Source organism: Cuculus canorus, chromosome 10 (genome assembly GCF_017976375.1).
Source record: "Cuculus canorus isolate bCucCan1 chromosome 10, bCucCan1.pri, whole genome shotgun sequence".
Lineage (NCBI taxonomy): Eukaryota > Metazoa > Chordata > Aves > Cuculiformes > Cuculidae > Cuculus > Cuculus canorus.
Window position 1 is genome coordinate 15028093 of NC_071410.1, and position 18301 is coordinate 15046393.

Consider the following 18301-nt stretch of genomic DNA (forward strand, 5'->3'; position numbering starts at 1 on the left):
GAGGCTGCAAAACTGAAAACGGATGAATCTCTCTCAAATCTTAGGTTTCACCCATCAGCCAGTAGCAACAATGACCAAGCTGCAGATAATTTATTTTTACACTACTTTTTCACTTCATCACAACCAACCTCCGCCCCCAGAAACTAATGACAACAAAATAAATCATTCCTTCATTAAGTAGAAAGCTTGAAAAGGTGGAGAAACAAAATCTGGGTATGCACGAAGCCTCCTTTCCGCTCTCCAAAATACCTTTGTTATCACAAATACCTTAGGTCTAAAGCCTTAAGTCAGACGGTGCCGGAGCTGTCAGAGGCTGGCACACAGGCTGCCTTCTGTCCTGACACAGGACAGACAAACAGGCAATGAAATTACAGCCTCAGGTCACGTCAGGGGCGGTTTAGATTGGATATTAGGAAAAGATTTTTTCACTGAAAGAGCGATGAAGCATTGGAACTGCCTGCCCAGGAAAGTGGTGGAGTCACCATTCCTTAAAAATATTCAAAAAGATGTGTAGATGGTAGATGCGGCACTGCAGGACACAGTGTAGTAGGCACGGTGATGTTGGGCTGATGTTTTCACTGGATGATCTTAAAGGTCTTTTCCAGCCTTAATGATTCTACGATTCTAAAGACTGTCACTTGCATTCCCTCCTCTGGCCACCAACGCAGTGGGTTTGTCCCCACAGCCATGGGTTTGTCCCCCGTGCTGCTGTTGGCTGTCTGGCCCAGCTGAAGCAGCAGAGCGAGCAGCATTGGGACAGCCCTCAGCCACGCCACCGGCACGCTGGGGAAGAGACTTTCTGTGCCCGCACTCCGGCACCACAAGCCCCTTCCCCACCCTTTGGCTGTGGGCACAGTCTGCAAATCCCAAATGTGCCCAGCTTAAGGCCCCAGCAGAGATGCATGAGGAGGATTTGCACCGTGCTGCGAGATGCACAGGATGCACCCCGATGGGTCTGCGCCAGCTGTATGCAGTGAGGACCAGGTACAACTGTGTGAGCTTACCTTGATAGGCAGAGGTGTGATGGACTAGCAGGTTGTTTTTAAACAGCATCTGGTTTGTGTCACTGCTCTAACACCTGTGGTAACCAATTCCTCCACCCTTTTGTTCTCTCAGCAGGTCTGAACCAGCTGGTGGGCTGCAGCAAACATCACTGACATGAAACCACAAGCTCTGCTGAGCAAAACCCTGAAAGGTGCTGCTTTGTGTGTGGTTTGCGGTTTTCTTTTCAGGGAACTGGTTTGGGATCATAGCTGTTTATAATCACATACAGGTAAAATGACCTTGTAACAGCTGATGTTGGGACAGAACCAGTAGAAGACCTCACTAGCATGGAGACATCCTCCTGGCCAGTGAAGCCTGACACTGCCAGTCACCTTAACTGCAATCGCGAGTGTTATCTGTGTCATTATTGGTTTTGTTACTATTAATCTTATAAGTGGTCTTATCCATGATTATTTGAATAAAGTGAGAATATTTAGATCTCATATAGCAACTTTTAGAGACTATTTAGATGCTTAACATATGCATATATTACTAACCCAAATGTTTGCCTGGTTTAATCCTTCACCTACTGGAGCTCGGTGGGTCCTTCTCTTTCATCTCCTATTCTCAAACATCGCTCTGTGGACGTTGGTCTGGCCCTGCACAGATTCCCACTGTAAAGAGCAGGGCAGCAGTAGAGCGCCCAGGAGGAATTTGAGTATCCTGACCCAGACCTGTCCTTGACAGCCTGAACCCTCACCAGTGCACAACCCCCCAGGGCAGCTGGGTTATGACAACACCAGCCTGCGATGGTTTAGTGAGCAGATAAATAGACCATGAAAGCCCAGCCTGCTCACCGGGACCTCGCAGAAAGCCATACAAGCCATTCCCGTTTCAAACAACTCAACAGCTCTTCCATCATGACCCAGTTCAGTGAAAGCCCCATGGGTGGGAGCCCCTGGACCACAATGACATTTGGAAGGGCACTGCCGTGGCAACACGGCGCCAACACCTGTCAGAAAATGCAGACCTCGGTTTTCATCATTACAAAGCGCTTACAGCCAGCTGCCTCGGCCACAGCCACGAGCCCTGAAGGAGAGCTGCCACGGCTGCAAGCAGCAGCCTGGCCTTGTTAACAAAGCTGGAGGCTGGGTGTGGTACAATAGATTTATTAGGCCCTGGGAATGACAAAATAAGCTTGGTTTTTGCCAAAGAAACCGGTTAGCAAAAGGAGCGGCCAGCAACGGACAATGCATCTGGTAAAACACATTGGTTGGGTGGCGGTCTCACATTCCTATCAACTAAGTGGCACCTGCAGTGAGTCGAAGGCCTCACAGCCTGGCGTTACTTCACATAAAAACCAAAGACATTCCCAAAAGCACATACTGAGTTCCCCGCCTTGAAAGCGTGGGGAATGGCCGAGTCCCCGCTTTGGACGACTCAAGCGGTCTTGCCAAGAGCTAATCAACACATACTGACTGACTTAGTTCCACCCACCAAGAGGCACTAAAATGTTTTCAAAAGGTATAAAATTGATACCTGAAATCTCTTTTCTTCAAGAAAAATGACCAACTTAGGTGATGGATGGGTAGATGGGCCTGGACCTCTCTTCCTCCACCAAGAAGAAATGTCTTGGTAGGACTGTCAGATGTTTCCCCAGGAAAATAAATACTAACTCAAGTCTTTCTGTTACGTACCTTGTATCTGTTAACCCGTTATAAGTGCTTAAGCACTAAGGCAGCAGTGAATTTATCAAGGCAATTCCAAATTTGCTTTTATCCATCACTTGAATTAAACTACTTCTTGCCTCCAGCTCTGTGAGACTGTCTCTCTGACAGGCTTTGCTGCAAGGCTGCTGGCTGTCCCCTTTGGGGACCACATGCATAAACCCTGTGAGTACCAGTCTCTAAGGAGATTCTCACAGGTAACTGGTTTCTGACTTGTGGCAAAACCATGTACAAGCACACACACATAATTCATTAGTCATAAACCGTCGACCAAGTCTGAGATTTTTAATCTCGTGACTCAGCGGGAGGGTCTTCTTAACCACCCGTCAGAATCTCACCTGTTGAACACTGGGAAGATGGCACTGGTGAGGGTGAAAGGCAGAGAAGGCCACCCCTTGCCTGCGCTCTCCTGTCAGAGACAAAAGTGGCTCAGAGCCTGTAGAAGCCAAAATGCTGCAGGACTGAGACTTTCTCAGCCGACTGCCCCCAGGCAAGCACACAGAGTGAGGAGTATGATACAGGCGCTTCTTCCACCAGGGCCCTTTCCTCCTGCCTAGTTCCCATTATGGTCTGCTGCCTTCCTCACCATGACCAGCTGGGTGGAGCGTTATTAGACTTGGCACAAGTGATGGCCACTGCAAAACCCATCAGCTTCTGCTCCTCCAAACAACAGAGAGCTGGGTCTGCCACCTGAGTTGTGTGTGGAAGCCAAGCTCTTGCAGGGGCACAGGCTCCCTTAGAAATTCCAGAGTGGTGGTGTTTTTTTTTCCCCTGTGAAAGATGTGTGGGATGAGTGGGAAGCACTGACTTGACCAATTCCTGCACCGGAGGGAGTGCAGCCTTCAAAAGGGATTTGAAAAGTGAGGCTAGGCTTGCTCCATGTGCTGTAGGATGGCTGGGGAGAAGGTGTCAGGGTGGTACAGATACTGTTCGGTTCAGAGTGAGGCTCAATGTAAGAGAGAGTCCACAGCCAGAGGCCTCAGCTAATGCTTTCATACAGGCCCTTGGGTTCCCTGGAAGATAAGCAAGGCCTAGACTTGGAATTGCATTTGAAAGAGAGACTTAGCTATTTTAAATCTAGATCACCTCAATTTATGCTCAGCTTTTGTGCCAGCTCCTAAGCCAATACCTGCGCTCACAGCAGTGAGACACAAAGAGACTTTCATCTGTCTGGCTGAGATGTAACCATTAGCAGAGCCCCAGCAGTACCTCTAGTTGAAAAGCCTGGAAAGTCCACCCATGCTGAGCTCTCTGCTGGTACTGTGGCTGCAGTACAGACAAACACCAAGTTAAATACCGCTTAGTACCAGCTGAGCAGCTGAGGAGATGACTTCACAGCAGAACTTGGTTTGTTATGTGCTGAGGTTGGCATTTTTGTAACTGTAAAAAGTTATACAACACTAGTGACTGTCCCAGATCCCATTAAGCTCAAAAATGAATCACAAATCTGTATAAATAAGTCCTAGAAATTATGATGTGTTAAAGTATTTCTAGGAAGCCCTGACAACAGTGCTGTCTAGTGGCACTAGCAGTAAAACCAGAAAGGTTTAGATTCATGGTACCACTAATGCACGGCTCTGATGAGGGAGAGGACTGCTATCACAGCACACCTCTCGGTTTATATCCAATACCTCAAGCTCTTGTTAATTAAAAAAGTCTCCAGCCTGGATGGTTGCAAAGAATGCATATAATGTGTTAACACCACCACTGTGGTAACATCCACCTGACAGAAGAGCTGAGGAAGAAATGTCCTCATCTGCTTCACCAAGAGAAAGCTGGTGTTGACAGTAAGGTTCACAGGAAATCACTGTTCCCAGCAGCACAGCCCCATAACTCAGAGAACGAAGGGACACACTACAGCAGAGATGATGTTTGCAGCGACTGTTCTTAGACCAGCTGAGGTGTGGCGAAAAAAGAACACGAGAGAATAGCTTTCCAGTCAGTATGTGTCATCAGGATCTCAAACAGCTTGTTCCCAAAAGCTCACCTGTTTCTCCCAGATAGGGCAGTTGGCCTAATAAAAACTAGCATCCGAACACCTTGCTTTTCCTCTATCCTCAGAGCACTGCATGCGCCAGAGGTAATGCCTATTTTTAATGCGGTCACTACCAGCGAATGGCAGCGCAGGCAGGCAGCAGGTTCTATTGCCTTCTCTTCAAGGACAGCTTTCAGGAAAACGCTGCCTTAGTAAGAGAGAGCACTGCCAAGGACCAGTGTCTAGGGGGAAGATTTGCAGGAACAGGAAAATTAAACTGTGTGAATGACGGGAAGACAGGTCTCCAGAGTCTCCAGAGTCCAGCTGGATTTACCCTTGTTGCTAAAGAAGAAAACATCTTGTAACATTCCATACCTGAAAGTCGTATGCGGAGTAGGGAGGCAGGTGAGGAGTGCTGTGGTAGTAGGTGTTGTAAGATGTTACTTGTGGCCTTGAGTAGTAGGACACCGAAGGGTGTGCGTTTTCAACTGTACAGTTCAGAGTAGGGAGGGAAGGAGTCTGTTAAAACAAAAGGAAAGATCTCAGGCTGCAAGCAAGTCACAAAAACCTGACAACTGAATGAAAGCAGAAATGATTTAAAGGGGCATTGTGTGTCTTTAGAGCTCAACTCTGCCGAATTAGCAACTGGCAATCCGGCTCCTTTTTTGGCAGAAGGTGAGTCCTGAGTTCGTTTCAGTCCTCTGCCGCCCATTGTTTCCTCTCAGATTCCACGAGCTGGCAACAGACCATGGAATGCCAGTACTCAAACACAACAACTCTTTGCAAGAAGGAAAAAGAATTCATTAATTTTGATTACTCTGTTATTCGATACATTTTGAGATTAGCATTTTTCAACTCCTGTACTGCTGTTCACAGACAATTCTATACATCTTTTTGTGCAGAGGTTGTGTCTGGTGAGGAGCAGCTCTCAAAAGGCCACGATGCACAGCTGGGAATGTGTCCTGCTTTGTTTAGGAAAATCTTGGCGAGTCTGAAAAGAGTGTAGGAAAGTTGAGAGTTCTGAAACAAGGCACCCTTAGAGCAGGGCCTAAGATTTGTTTGTAAGAAAAATGTACTGCCAGGACAACAAATGCTCTTTTCTGGGTGTCTCATTTTGTATTATTCTGAATGAGTCACAAGAGACTGAAAAAAACCCCACATGCATCCACTGTATGCTCAGTTCTCCCTATCGATTTGCCCTCTGCAGAACAAAAGGGAGCGAATAGGCAGCCTGGTTAAGTGAAGGTATTTCAAAGCTCACATCAACAGAACCGCACTTTATTCATTATCTGAAGTTAGCAATCTTTTACCTGGTTTTGGTCCCCAGTTCACCCTCTCAGATTCTGCAACATGAGGAAACTCGACTGAGAGTTTCAGGCTAACACGGCTGCTTAAACAGTCTGTAAAAGTAATACAGCTATAAAATCAACAATTCCTGTGCAACCACCACACATTTCCTTGTAGAAGGTCAGTGCTATGAAGAGGAAGATCAATCTTTAACAAAGAGCTTTTATTCATCCTGCTATTTCCCACACCTTTGAGAACGCTGCTTTTGAAAATACAATCTCTCAATTCTATTCATCTTTTCTAACTGTGTTCAGGTGGTGACACTAGATCAAAAAAGTGAATCATTTCCATTTTCTCCTTTTAGTTATTTCTTTCCAGCCTGGCTGCGTAGATCATCTGCACTGAAATATCAATAGCTGTTTTCATGACTATTTTTAAAAAGCAAATTGTCTGATTTGTTTTGTTTAACGCACAGAGAAATTGGTATCATCTTACCATGTCTTTAAAGCCTCCAAGTATCGCTGCCGTAATGATCCCTAGGAACAGCCCCACTATGTTCAGAATCGTTGCCGACCAAAGCAAGTGGTAAAGGTGGATGATGTCCTGGCAGCTGCTGACATCAATGTATTCATAGTAGCCTCCAGAAATCTCTACTCTGCTAGATTAGGGAAAAAAACAACAATAATGATAAAAAAATGCACCACATCATAAAACCTGAGCAATTCTGCTGGACAGTAATATGCGTTCTGCAATTTAATGATAGCCAGACCTAGCTACTGAGGGAGAGGGGATAAAGCCTGCTAGATCCCATGCTTGTGGTATCTAAGATCTTCCTGCACATCAACGGCAGAAAATGGTTTGATCTACTGTGAAACAAACAAGTCCTGCAAGGTGTGCAAATACCCAAATGACCTTGAGTCTGATTCTGTCTCTTATTTCTATCTAAAATCTCCACAGAGATCCTGGAGGCTTCCCAAGGGCAAACCGGTCTTGGAATTACCCAGGAAAATCAGTCCATGCCTCGAGGAGTGGCAGCTGCCGCTCAGAGCAGCGCTGGCACCTGCTCACAACTGCAAGAGCAGCTGGATGGGACACGCACAGCACAGCACGGCTGCCTCTTGGCACCGCAGGGCTTGGCTGCAAAGCCCGTCCAGCTCAGCCACTCTGCTCCAGCTGCCTGCCCTGCGCAGCTCCACGGTGGCGTGGGCTGCAGGACCCCAGGACCCTGGTACAGAGCGGTCTTTCTGCTCAAGTTTTTAAGCTTTTCCACATGTAGAAAAGAGACTGAGAAAAATGAGTTGAAGCCACTTAGGTCATTCCTTTGGAAAGGGAAGAGCAGCTCCTGCAACATGTGGGCTGGAGTCTCGCAGGCCGGATTCTGCAGTAATGACTTTTCTCTGATTGCCACTTGGGGGGACAGGCTGGCCTTTGGCGTAGCTTATCAGATAGAGTAGGCCACAGAAAATTCCCCTTAAAAAACATACTTATCAGGGACAAAGGATACTAACGGCTTAGAAATTACTTTTCTCCTAGCTTACATATGGACTTAGGCTCAAACCGCACAAGGGCATGGAGGAAACCAGGAAGAACAAGCTCATATTTAAGGCCAAGAAGCAGGATATCCAGGCTCAGCTCCCCAGCAGACTCCGCAAGGCCTGCAGGAACCTGCCCTCTTTCACAAGAACCAACTGCCTTCCCTCATTACTCAATTTTGGTTTCTTCCTCATCCTTTTTCTGTACCTTGTTGTAGCGGGTCACTGAAGAAGCCGTTGCAAAGGAGGGAGGGGGATTTCAAGCAGAATTGAGGCAGAGCATAACCACAGGTTGTAAAAACCTGTATGTTAGGCTGCACGATCTCTGTATAACCCGAGCACATACCGTGACTGCCTTTAACGACACAACCTGTAGGTACTGTTTGAAAGAGCCTGTTCCTATGGAGATGTGTTGGCAAGCCTTGGTGTACCACCGAGAACATTCGGCATTGTACAGATAAGTACAGCATGTACCTATCAACAGGAAGGGGCTCATCCAACGCTGCCACAGCTGGGGTTCCCTGCCTTTACATAATACGTAAGCTAACCAGCCTTAAGTGCCTCTGCCCTTCCTACAGAGATCCTAAAAGTACCAGCATCTCCTCAGCGCACAATGCTTGTGTGGCACTGAACGCTATCTTCTATAAAAGAGGGCGAAATGGGGCAGAGGAAGGACCTTGATCCAGCCTGACTTGGGGGTTGAGGGAAGAAAAAAAATCCAGAAGTATTAAAAGCTTTTCTATTCCAATCATTTCTCTGTGTATTGCTCTTTTCGGCTAGTAAAAAGGGATTACATTCTGCAAACTGCCTAAGGAAAGCGTGAACTTCACCCCTCTGCAGTGGCTTCCACAGAAACAAAGTCCTACAGAGCCCAGGGATTACCCTTCCCAGCACGCGAAACCACCCTCTATAAACAGCAGCTTTTGATCTTCCTCCACCACAGTCAATGATTTAAGCAAGGGCCAGCCCAACTAAGTACTGTGTGAAATGTCCAGCCTGAAACAGCCCCAGGCAAGAGCCAGTATTAAAAAAAATCAATTTATTAATTGCTTGCTGACATACATTAGACACTCCATATGACATCAGCAGTGCATGCTATAAGTTGGCTCAGGCACAGTAGCCAGATCTACTGGTGGCATGATCACTATGCAGTGGTTCTTGATTGGCAACCGCCATTCTAACTCATCTTTGCACAGTGCTGGAACGCCTTCCCAACTCTTGGATGATATTCACTGGGTAGAGAGGAAACCGACTTAGGAACGTGCACCAGCCTGTGAACTCTCCTCTGTGTTAGCAGGGAGGAATGAAATGGTGACAAAGTGAGGAAGAGCAGTGTCCCAGTTTTTACATCTTCGATCTTCTAAAACAAAATAAAACCCAGCGAACAATTGGTGCCAGTGGAGAAGGAAGGCATTAAGACAATGGACACACAACAGGGTTAAAAAATGGGAAAGGCACCAAACATGGAAGTGATGAAAACTCCTGCCTCTTCATTTTTCCAGCTAGGTTGGCCCAGAGCATTCTCACCCATAATTGGGATGGCTTCATTGTATTTCACACACCCTTTTACTTGGTTATATTTTGCTAGGGAGTCCTTGTAGCTAGCAACTACAGCTTAAATCCCTTCCCACAACAGCTGTCATTAACTGCTACTTTGCTCCTGCCCTGGCCTGGCCCTTCAGACACCTGAAAACCAGCATGACAACTGCTCGCCCTTTCCATGTCCAGGAATGGTATTTTTAGCTTACTCACTTTCCACAGTTATACAGGTCACAGCAGAAGCAGGTGTTGATTTTTATTTTCGGTGTGCAGGGTGCACGGCGCTGTGGGTGACAGATTGCCTGGGTGAATACAGAAAAAAATATGTAAAGCACATAAGGACAAAATCACCAGTTTCTGCTGCTACTTGGCCTGCTCTACATATAGATTTTGCACTGATCTCCAGATTAGCTTCAGGCAGATTTTTCTTCCCTTATCTTGCAGCACAGCTGCTACAAAGCACACAGTTATACTGGAATAAACGCACTAGAGTAAAACAGACCCGTGTTTTGTTTCCCCACAGGGAAGTCATAGATAAGCACATGACTGCAGAGGAAGGGGGTTGTGCAACACTTACAAGGAGCCAAGACCTTGCTGAACAAACACTTCTCAGCACACAGCGACTTGGAGCAAAGAGTTGTCTACAGGACAATACGAACTGTGAACAAGATTCCCATACTGGTGAGTAACTGACTAAAGGGGCCAACTGTCTGCCTGTGGGTAGCAACACTCAAGCTCACACCGACCATTCCTGGGCTGAAAAGAGAACAGGTCCCACCAATACCACTGGGCAGTACTTACTTTGCACCTCTGGAAAAGTAACAGCACAGTATAGTTGTAAGTTAGCAGAAAACTGCCAATACTAGGCTTATTGAGGACGTAAGTATGGTCTCTGGCCAACACTTAGTTGAGTGGAGAAACTCTAGTCAATCAACTGCTAGGTTGCTTCAACAAATCCTGCTCTTCTCCATGCCCCTGGGAAGCATGCTTCTCTTGGTAAGAAATTGCAGTTGCACCTCTGCTATATCGCAGATGACGCTCGAGTACTTTACTGATTTATATACACTAGCTGGCTTCCTTTTAAATAATTAGTGCTAATGCAGCAAGTGCATTTATCAATGACACTACTGTAACAAATTTGTAATATCAGTCTCTTTGATAAATCATTTATATTGACTTTGCAAAACCATTTCAGTGAAAGTCCTTGAGTGAGCTCTGGAAGGCTCTGTCAGCATCGTATCCTTTCAGTGAAAGGCCCTCACGGGGCTCTGGAGGGCAAAGCCCTAACGCAGGTGCTGAATCTGACAGGTGGCTGCATGCATACTCCTTTAGACACAAACTGTTGTCCACGCCTGAGGCCAAGTTTGGATCCAGTTGCACTTAGATGCCTCTCCAAGAATAAGTTTAGAAAGCAAAGGGGTCCTTACTGAACACTCGTGACACCAATGCCCTCCTGCTACACATGATTCCCAATGTGAAAGCACCTCAAGCAGGCATTTTCATTTGGAATATAGCAGTTATGTCCCCAGGGGGCTTCTCTTTGCAGAAGACAATAGAGAACAGAGGTACAGAAGCTGGTATATGTTAGTATATCCACAGAAATTACTGCTGTCTGAAGTCAACCCAGAGCTGAAGATCTAGAAGAACTGGCATATTTTCCTCCCCTTCCTCTCCTCTATACTTCTTCCTTGACTAATGCGACAGCACCAAGCCTGGAGGAATTCATTCCTTCATCCTCCTGGCATCCTGTTCCCACCCCCCTCCTCACTTTGCAGACCTCTGGGACACTGGAGCAGCAGCCTGGCAGCAGGTTCCTCCACCTGCACCATGAAGGCAGCCCCTTCACAGAGATAAGACAGCACAGCCACACCTGCTCTCACCTCTGGTGGGGTCGTGCTCTTGGAGTAGTACTGACATCGCCCTGCATACAGCGGCCTCAGATCCTGCCGATGAAAGAACACTAGGCTTAGCATGGCAGCAAAACTGAAATCAGCCAGCTGGTCTGGCTTTAGAGAGACCCTGCTCTCGCATCAGCGCCTCAATACAGTGGCCGTTCTGCAACACTCCCACCCATAGCAGCCTCCACCCCAACCCCCTGAGCCCCAGGTGATGTTTAACCCTGGAACTTGGAGGCATGCGTCTGTCCCAGCTAGCATGGGAGGAGCAAGCTCTTAAGCTGGGCTTGTTCGGGTGAAGGCAGCCACCCCAAACCAAATTCATTCCCCATTCTCCTAGACACATCCCAGGGCTGCCTAATGTGTTTCCCAGGGTTCTTCATAATCATAACAATTTCTCCTTGAATGGTTGGCAAATTTGTCTTTCTGGACTCTTGAGTGACTTGTGGGAAGGCGCTGGAGGATCACCAATGGCTCAGCCTGCAAACATACGTTAATGTCTCACTTTGGGGCAGCCTGGTCCTCAGGGCAAAACCTTAGTGAGCCCTTCCCAGGAGCAGCCAGACTTGCTCTCTGAGTGTCTGATCCAAAGCTCGGGGTGACAGGGCAGCAGCAGGCGATAGAGGGAATGCTATGTGCTGGCACGGCAGGAGCACATCTCCAGCAAGACAGTGACATTTTTGGACCGTTATGGAGTGAAACAAGGCCAAAAGCACATTCCTTCATGAAGAGGTGGAAACCAGAGCCCTCATCGTCTGAACTGCTCCGCTCTGGCTGCCGCAGACACTCCCAGGGCCAGACAGGAGGAGGTGCCAGCTCATGCCATCACCTAACCCATTAGGTCAACACCTAAAAATCTCAGAGCAAGTCTGGGGGCTCATAGCCATGAGGCCAGGATCAGGAGTCTAAGGAGCTTCACCTTTTTATCCGAGCTACTGCTTCACATGCCCTCGCAAGGTAGGTCAGAGAGGGACAAGACTTGATGGTCGCAGCCAGACAGCTGGAGACCTATCACATAGCTGAGCAGGGCTGTCCATTGCTTTGTCAGCAAATCCTGCTGTCCCGCCGTCTGCACTGTTGGAATGTTCAGGGGCAGGAAAGGGGAGCTGGCATTACAGGGAAGACAACGAGCCAGCTGACATGCGGAGTTTCCACCTCATGGGCAATTCTGACCTTCTGAAACTCCTTTCCATTCTGATCACAAGTAACTCCCAAATCCATCTTTTTAATCCCATTTTGCCAAAAAAGTCAAAAAAAGTCATCAAACAGCAGAGCTGCAGGACAAAAATCTACTCGCAGCTATAAATTTCAATTAAAAAGTTGAAATGGAATTGTGGTTTTTTTTCATTTCTATACTAATAACTGAAGCTTTTGCACATCCCACTGTACTAGTGGTTGGTCATGACAGCCGTGGCTCATATTTTTGAGTCATAGAATGGAAATCGAGACCCTCCTGCAAGTGCTTCCTGTTTATAGTATAACACTTTAATGAGCTTCATATCAAATTGCTTCATTCTACTATACCACACTGCGGTTCAATCAGCATTAAAAGCTACCTCTGCTAACATTTAAAATACAGCAGATGTTACCGCTCATATATTGTCCCTTGGCAATAGCTGTAATTCACATTACATCTTATAGTTTCGAGACTCAGTAAGTGCATAAGGCATACACAAAGTAACTAAAGCAAAGTTCTATGATCTTAATGCTTGCCGCTAATTTCAAAGTAGTTTTGAAAAACCGATATATTTTTCTGAAGTCTATGATTTAAAACAGATTGCAGCACGACATACATTTACAGAATTTGATGTGGTCTGATAAAGGATTACAGACACCATCAGTTGTTTTCTTAGAGTAAAAGCATTGCAGGACCTGTGTTTTCTGGGAAGCACTTACTATGTGTCTGGCAGCAAAGACACCGTCTACTATGGCACAGCAGAACGCAGCAATTACACCAAAGCTGATGAAGACGATCGATGCAACCAGCTGAGAAAGGAAAACAAAACAAAGTATCATCTGCCTTTCCACAACCAAGCGATTCATGCCCTCTCCACATGGATCTGGAAATCAAAGTCAATAAGCCCTCAAGCAATCAATGACCCAAATGTTTGCCCAGGCTGCACAGACTGATCTCATTGAAGGCAATGGGATGCGTGTCTCAAAGAGGAGCGTCTGCTCCTCCAAGGTGGCAAGGAGCAGTAGCTGTTGTGCCAGACTGGTTCTCTGGAAGCTTGGTATTGTAATGCAAGTTTTTCCATGACTCCAAAGCACTAAACTTATGCTGAGGATACACCTCCTCTTCTGGCTGCTGCTGTCTTAACTCTTCCCAGGAGACAAAGGTGTGAATTTCTTCTCTCCCCAGCTTGGAGTGCTGTGGGTAGCTACTGCTGGGAACGCTTCCCAGGCTGTAAGGACACAGGAGACTGCTGTAGGCGAACCTCTCTGGTGGGACTGCACCTTTAGGAGACAATGTTTTCATGCAGGCGTAAGCACAAAGCCATGAGACCAGAAGACAGGTGACCAGCCTGTGCCATCAGAGCTGCACACCCTCAAGGCAGCCCAGCTGGGTCCTTGGAGCCAGGTTGTGGTGAGCGTGGCCCAGAAGGCCTCCTCTTGCCTTCGGGGAGCTGCAAGGAGAGAGCTCTCCACTTTCAGCTCAAGAGGAAAGTCACACAAGTCTGATCCTCTTCCGCTGGCCCTGTCCATTCTTAAAATTAGGGTGAAAGTATTCAGAAGGCAAACCAGGAATACTCAAACCCCAGCTCAGGTATAGGAAACAACATCTCTACTCCCACTACGCCAAATGCCAGTGCTGAGCTGGGGGTACCATGCTCGAGTGCTGACATGAGCCCTTCTCGCTCCCGAGCAGCAGCTCAGTTGCTACCAGTGGGCTCCAGACCAGATCATCACACACAGAGCTCCCAATTCCCCTCACCAAAGCATACTGGAGGTACCAACAGGGCTATGGAGGGAGGGTGAGCACAGCATTCAAACACACAGGTTCACAGAGATGTTGCTTGGGGAACAGCAGTATTTCCATTTTAAGAATCAAAAGCTTTAGTGGGTTTTTCCCTGGTGTTTTTTCCACTCCAGTGATTATGGCCTTCAAGTGTCAGTAGCTGGCAGCTGTTAAAAACTGCTTCTTCACAAGTACAAAGATGACTCCAGTCATAAGGACCTTTGAGCAACAACAGAAATCACTAACAGCACAAATAGAAAAATAAGAGTTAGCTTGGCCAGCACTCAGATATCTTGGGTCTCCTGGCACAGAGATGTTTGTTTTAAACCTCCAGGTGCTAAATTTGCTCAAAAACCTTGGTTCCTGCCACTGCACAGGGATCCAGTTCTTGGAGAGACGAGACAAGCCAAACCTCTTGACAAACACAAGCCACGGGGATTCTATATGTATTTTTAAAGTATCTCAGGATTTTCAAGTTAATCGCACTGTTTTTACCTAAAACTTCCTCAGTGAAAACAGACCTTCCCCCACCAAAATCTCGGTGTCAGCTCACCAGGTCAGCTTGAGCAGTGAGTGGAGACACAGGAGGGCTCACCTGGGACTGTGGAAACGGTCCCTATACAATGGCTTACTTCTATTTGCTTCAAAATGAGAGAAAATAAAATGGTTTTCTAGAAAATGCAAGTATTCAAGATGTACACTGTCCCACAGCAAAAAAAAATAAATTGCAGCAGCAGATCAAATAGACTGTGACATTAACCCAATGACCACACAAACAAGTTATAGTCACTGGTAACGAGCTGTTACTGGAATAGCAGATGCTGTGCCATAAATCACTTGCAGATGGCAGCAGGTGACATGCTTTCCAGGATCAGATCCCATGCTAGGACCCTGTTTTGGTCAGCTGTAAACACCAGCATTTCCTCCCGACTCAGACCCACGCCATCTCCACGTCTGGATCACAACTTGCACTATCCATCACAGCAGTTTCACTGCCACAACCAGCAAAACCACACAAGGGGAGAAAGCACAGCATCTCACTGTCTTGGTCAAAAAAATGGGTTCTATGGCCTAGATTATTTTGCAGCAAGTTTGGTTTTTCTCTGTACTGTCCTTTGTTTCATACATACGTCAAAGAGGATGTTCTCCCTAAATAGCAAGGCCCTTGCAAATGGGAAGTGAGCCAAACACTAAATACATACAATTAGGGTATTTGCTGGTTGCCCCTGCTTGCAGATAGGAGCTGCTAATATGGTTATTTAAAATAACACAAAGTTAACAATGACACTTTCATAACAGCCTGACATAAGGATCTGGCGTTAGAACTGGGTTTGTTCACTTCATTTACACAGTTTCCTCTCTCAGCTGGAGAAAGAAAAGCCTGAAAAAACAAGCGCTTGAGAATTCATAACAAAGAAAATCAAGCAGCAAATAAAACCATACAAATCAATTTTAACAATCCCACTGTTTTCAATTAATCTCACGAGCTGCCAACAAGATTTTTGACTTGGAGTTGACAATACTGTTACTGCAAGCAGAAGTCCCTCTCAAGGGTTGTGTGATTGGTCTTTGTTCCTCTAACTCCCGCCAATGTCAGCCACGCCGAGTAGCATTCGGACTAGACCAGACAAACTAGGTTCAGAGAGTGCAGAACCATGAAGCAGGAATGCTCTGGGCTAAGGTTCCCTTTAGGTCACGGTCCAGCGACACGGGCTGTGAAGCTGTTGGCTATTACTTTTCCATGGCACAGATGACTCTCACAAAGGCATGTAAAGCCCTGACTCCTCATTTAAAAACTGCTGAGCAGGCGGCTGGGGTGTACGTCTGAGGCTGCTGGCAAGTGGGCAGGGTGCCAGGCAGCTGTCCCTCCTTGGGTGGACGGAAGCTCTCCTTTACTTTGACAAGTGGGAAGTGCAGACGACGGTGTGAAAGCCAATAGACTTGGGTGGGAAAAACAAGAGAGGTCCATTCCTGTTGGCAGGCTGGAGAGAAGTGAGGAGTGCGGCTTCAGGTTAGCTCTCCCCATCAGCCACGCTGGCTTGCTCGACTCCTCATGCTCCCTAGTCAGCTTATGGACAGAAACACACACAAGAATCATAGAATGGTTTGACTTTGGAGAGACCTTAAACATCGTCCAGTTCCACTCCCTGCCAGGGGCAGGGACACCTCCCACTGGATCAGGGGCTCCAAGCCCCATCCAACCTGCCCTTGAACACCTCCAGGGATGGGACAGCCATGGCTTCTCCGGGCAACCTGTGCCAGAGCCTCCCCACCCTCACAGTAAAAAATGTCTTCCTAATATCTAATCTAAATCTCCCCTCTTTCAGCTTAAAACTATTACCCCTCATCCTATCCCTGCACTCCCTGATAAAGATCCCCTTCCCAGCTTTCCTGTAGGCTCCCCTTCAGTACTGGAAAGGCTGAACAAGTTGCTTTTAGCTCTTCCTGCCACCACTGAGGAGCAAATGCCTAACAAGCAACACCAAGACTCCCTTTTATCAATCTAGCACATGGGGGATGTTCATGGAAGATAAGAAAATAATCCTGCACTGCCAGTGGTATTATGGAAACATGTAATGAACAAAGCTGCCTCTGTAAATTGCTCCTGGGCGAGGAGGAGATGCGACTAAAGCATGGGGACAGTAAGTGACAGCTACTGCATGTCCTCTGCAGTCGGAGCAGAGACACACTAGCTGCTAACCAAGGCAGCAGTGATGCAATCCCTGCAAAGCTGGGTCATGCACGCTTTTTAGGACACCAGAGGATAGAGAGATTAAAAGAACAAACACATGCTACCCAAGGCTCTTGAGAATCAACAAACAGGTCAGAGCCACACCGTCATTCTAGGGCACTCCTGTGAAGAACGCAGGACTGGCATAACATTGTCATTGCTCAACCAGACCATGCCATGTTGCTAAGGAGCAAGCAGCTTGGAAACCCTGCCAGGACAGAAAGAACAGGACATGTTGGTCTTGCAGAGCCATGGTGAAAAGTGCAAAAAATATCCACTAGGAAACTCACTTCCCTGCACCCTGTCTGACTGCGGGAAAGGCAGCTTTCCCGTCCTTCAGGATCTGCCTCCCTCTCTTTCTCCTGCACGCTGTCAGCAAAGCAAAGGGCAAGGCAGTCCTGCCCAACCTCTGGATTAGGACAAGGAGGAACTTCTCGCAACTCCCGCTGCAGCGTGGCAAACCATGCCTTAGCCTCAGCCAGCAGCACACCCTGCTAATCTGACCCCTGAGCCCCCTCACAGAGCTCCGTCTTTGCAAAAGCAGGCAGCAGGGCCAGTGGGACAGGCTGCAGGGACAGCGTGATCCCCCCTTAGCCCTGTGCAGCCCCATGTGAGGAAGGCTGGAGGGATCTTGCTACCAGAGTGCGGGGCAGCCACTAGGGATGAGGGGGGAGCCAAGCGCAGGCACGAGGCAGACATGCCCACATGGTGCTCCAGGAGCTGGTCTGCAGCTCCACACATGCTACCTCTAACCAGCCACATACTGCAAGCAGAGAAAAACAGGCTAGCGTGAGCTCAACAGCCTGCTGGACCGAGATCAGGCACCAACTTCTTCTGTCCTCTCTCTACCCACGCTGTTCGCTAAATTCTTCCAAAAGATTTGTCCCCACCTTCAACTCTGTTACTCACACCTCCAAGCGTGACATCCCCTACCTTCAGGCACAGAAAGATGATGAGGGGTTTGTGAAACAGCATCTGCGAGACATGTTGGAGTCCACCAGAGACGCAGCCAAACCCCTATAAGTCTGCTGTGCTTGCCAAAGGTGGCAAACTGGGCCAGCTCTGTCCCCACAGCACAAACAGACCCTCTCCCAACCCAGCACAAGCTCCATTGTGATCATATCAGCAGTGCTGATCTCAACTAGTTTATGCTATCTGCATGTTCACTGCCCACCTTCTCTCTTCTGAACGTTGCTCCCATGGGATAGGACACCAGAGACCTGCCCAGGCAGTGGGTGCTCAGCCCCAGGACACAAACGCCTCCTTGCAGCATGAGGAGGGAAGCAGAGCATGCTGTGCTCCGTATATCAGCTCTCATATACGTGTATCAGCGTCTTCTGTCCTTCTCAGGTGGCCAGCTGCTGCTTTACAGCATGGAAGTTTCTGTTTTCCTTCCTGCTTGAAGAGGTGTTTGGAAGTAAGGACCAGCGCCACACGTTAATCAGAAACATTGGAGAAGTCGGTTGCTTTTCAATTACACCAGTCTTCACGCTTTTTGTCACGTTGCTATCTTGAGAGATTTATTCTCGTGGCATTGCTACAGCTGGGAGCTCTGAGCAATTTTTGCAGACCCCTAAGCCTTTCAGAATTTATTAACAGATTTAAACCAAACATATTATGTTTATGTTATTTACCACATTATGTGTCACATACTGTGACAGCTCAACAGAAA

The 18301-nt window shown here is 47.4% G+C and overlaps 1 protein-coding gene across 2 annotated transcripts in view; it reads right to left on the reverse strand.

Annotated features, from left to right (window-relative positions):
• Window positions 1-18301, reverse strand: part of TMEM255A (transmembrane protein 255A) — a 31746-nt gene that overhangs the window by 2976 nt on the left and 10469 nt on the right. The window contains exons 4-8 of one of the 2 annotated variants that reach the window (XM_054075941.1): window positions 12836-12925; window positions 10925-10987; window positions 9258-9346; window positions 6469-6628; window positions 5062-5205 (exon numbers count right to left, since the gene is read on the reverse strand). In XM_054075941.1, the coding sequence (XP_053931916.1) occupies window positions 5062-5205; window positions 6469-6628; window positions 9258-9346; window positions 10925-10987; window positions 12836-12925 (546 nt within the window). Of the gene's footprint in view, window positions 1-5061; window positions 5206-6468; window positions 6632-9257; window positions 9347-10924; window positions 10988-12835; window positions 12926-18301 lie in introns of both variants that reach the window. The other variant, XM_054075940.1, reaches the window with a different exon arrangement.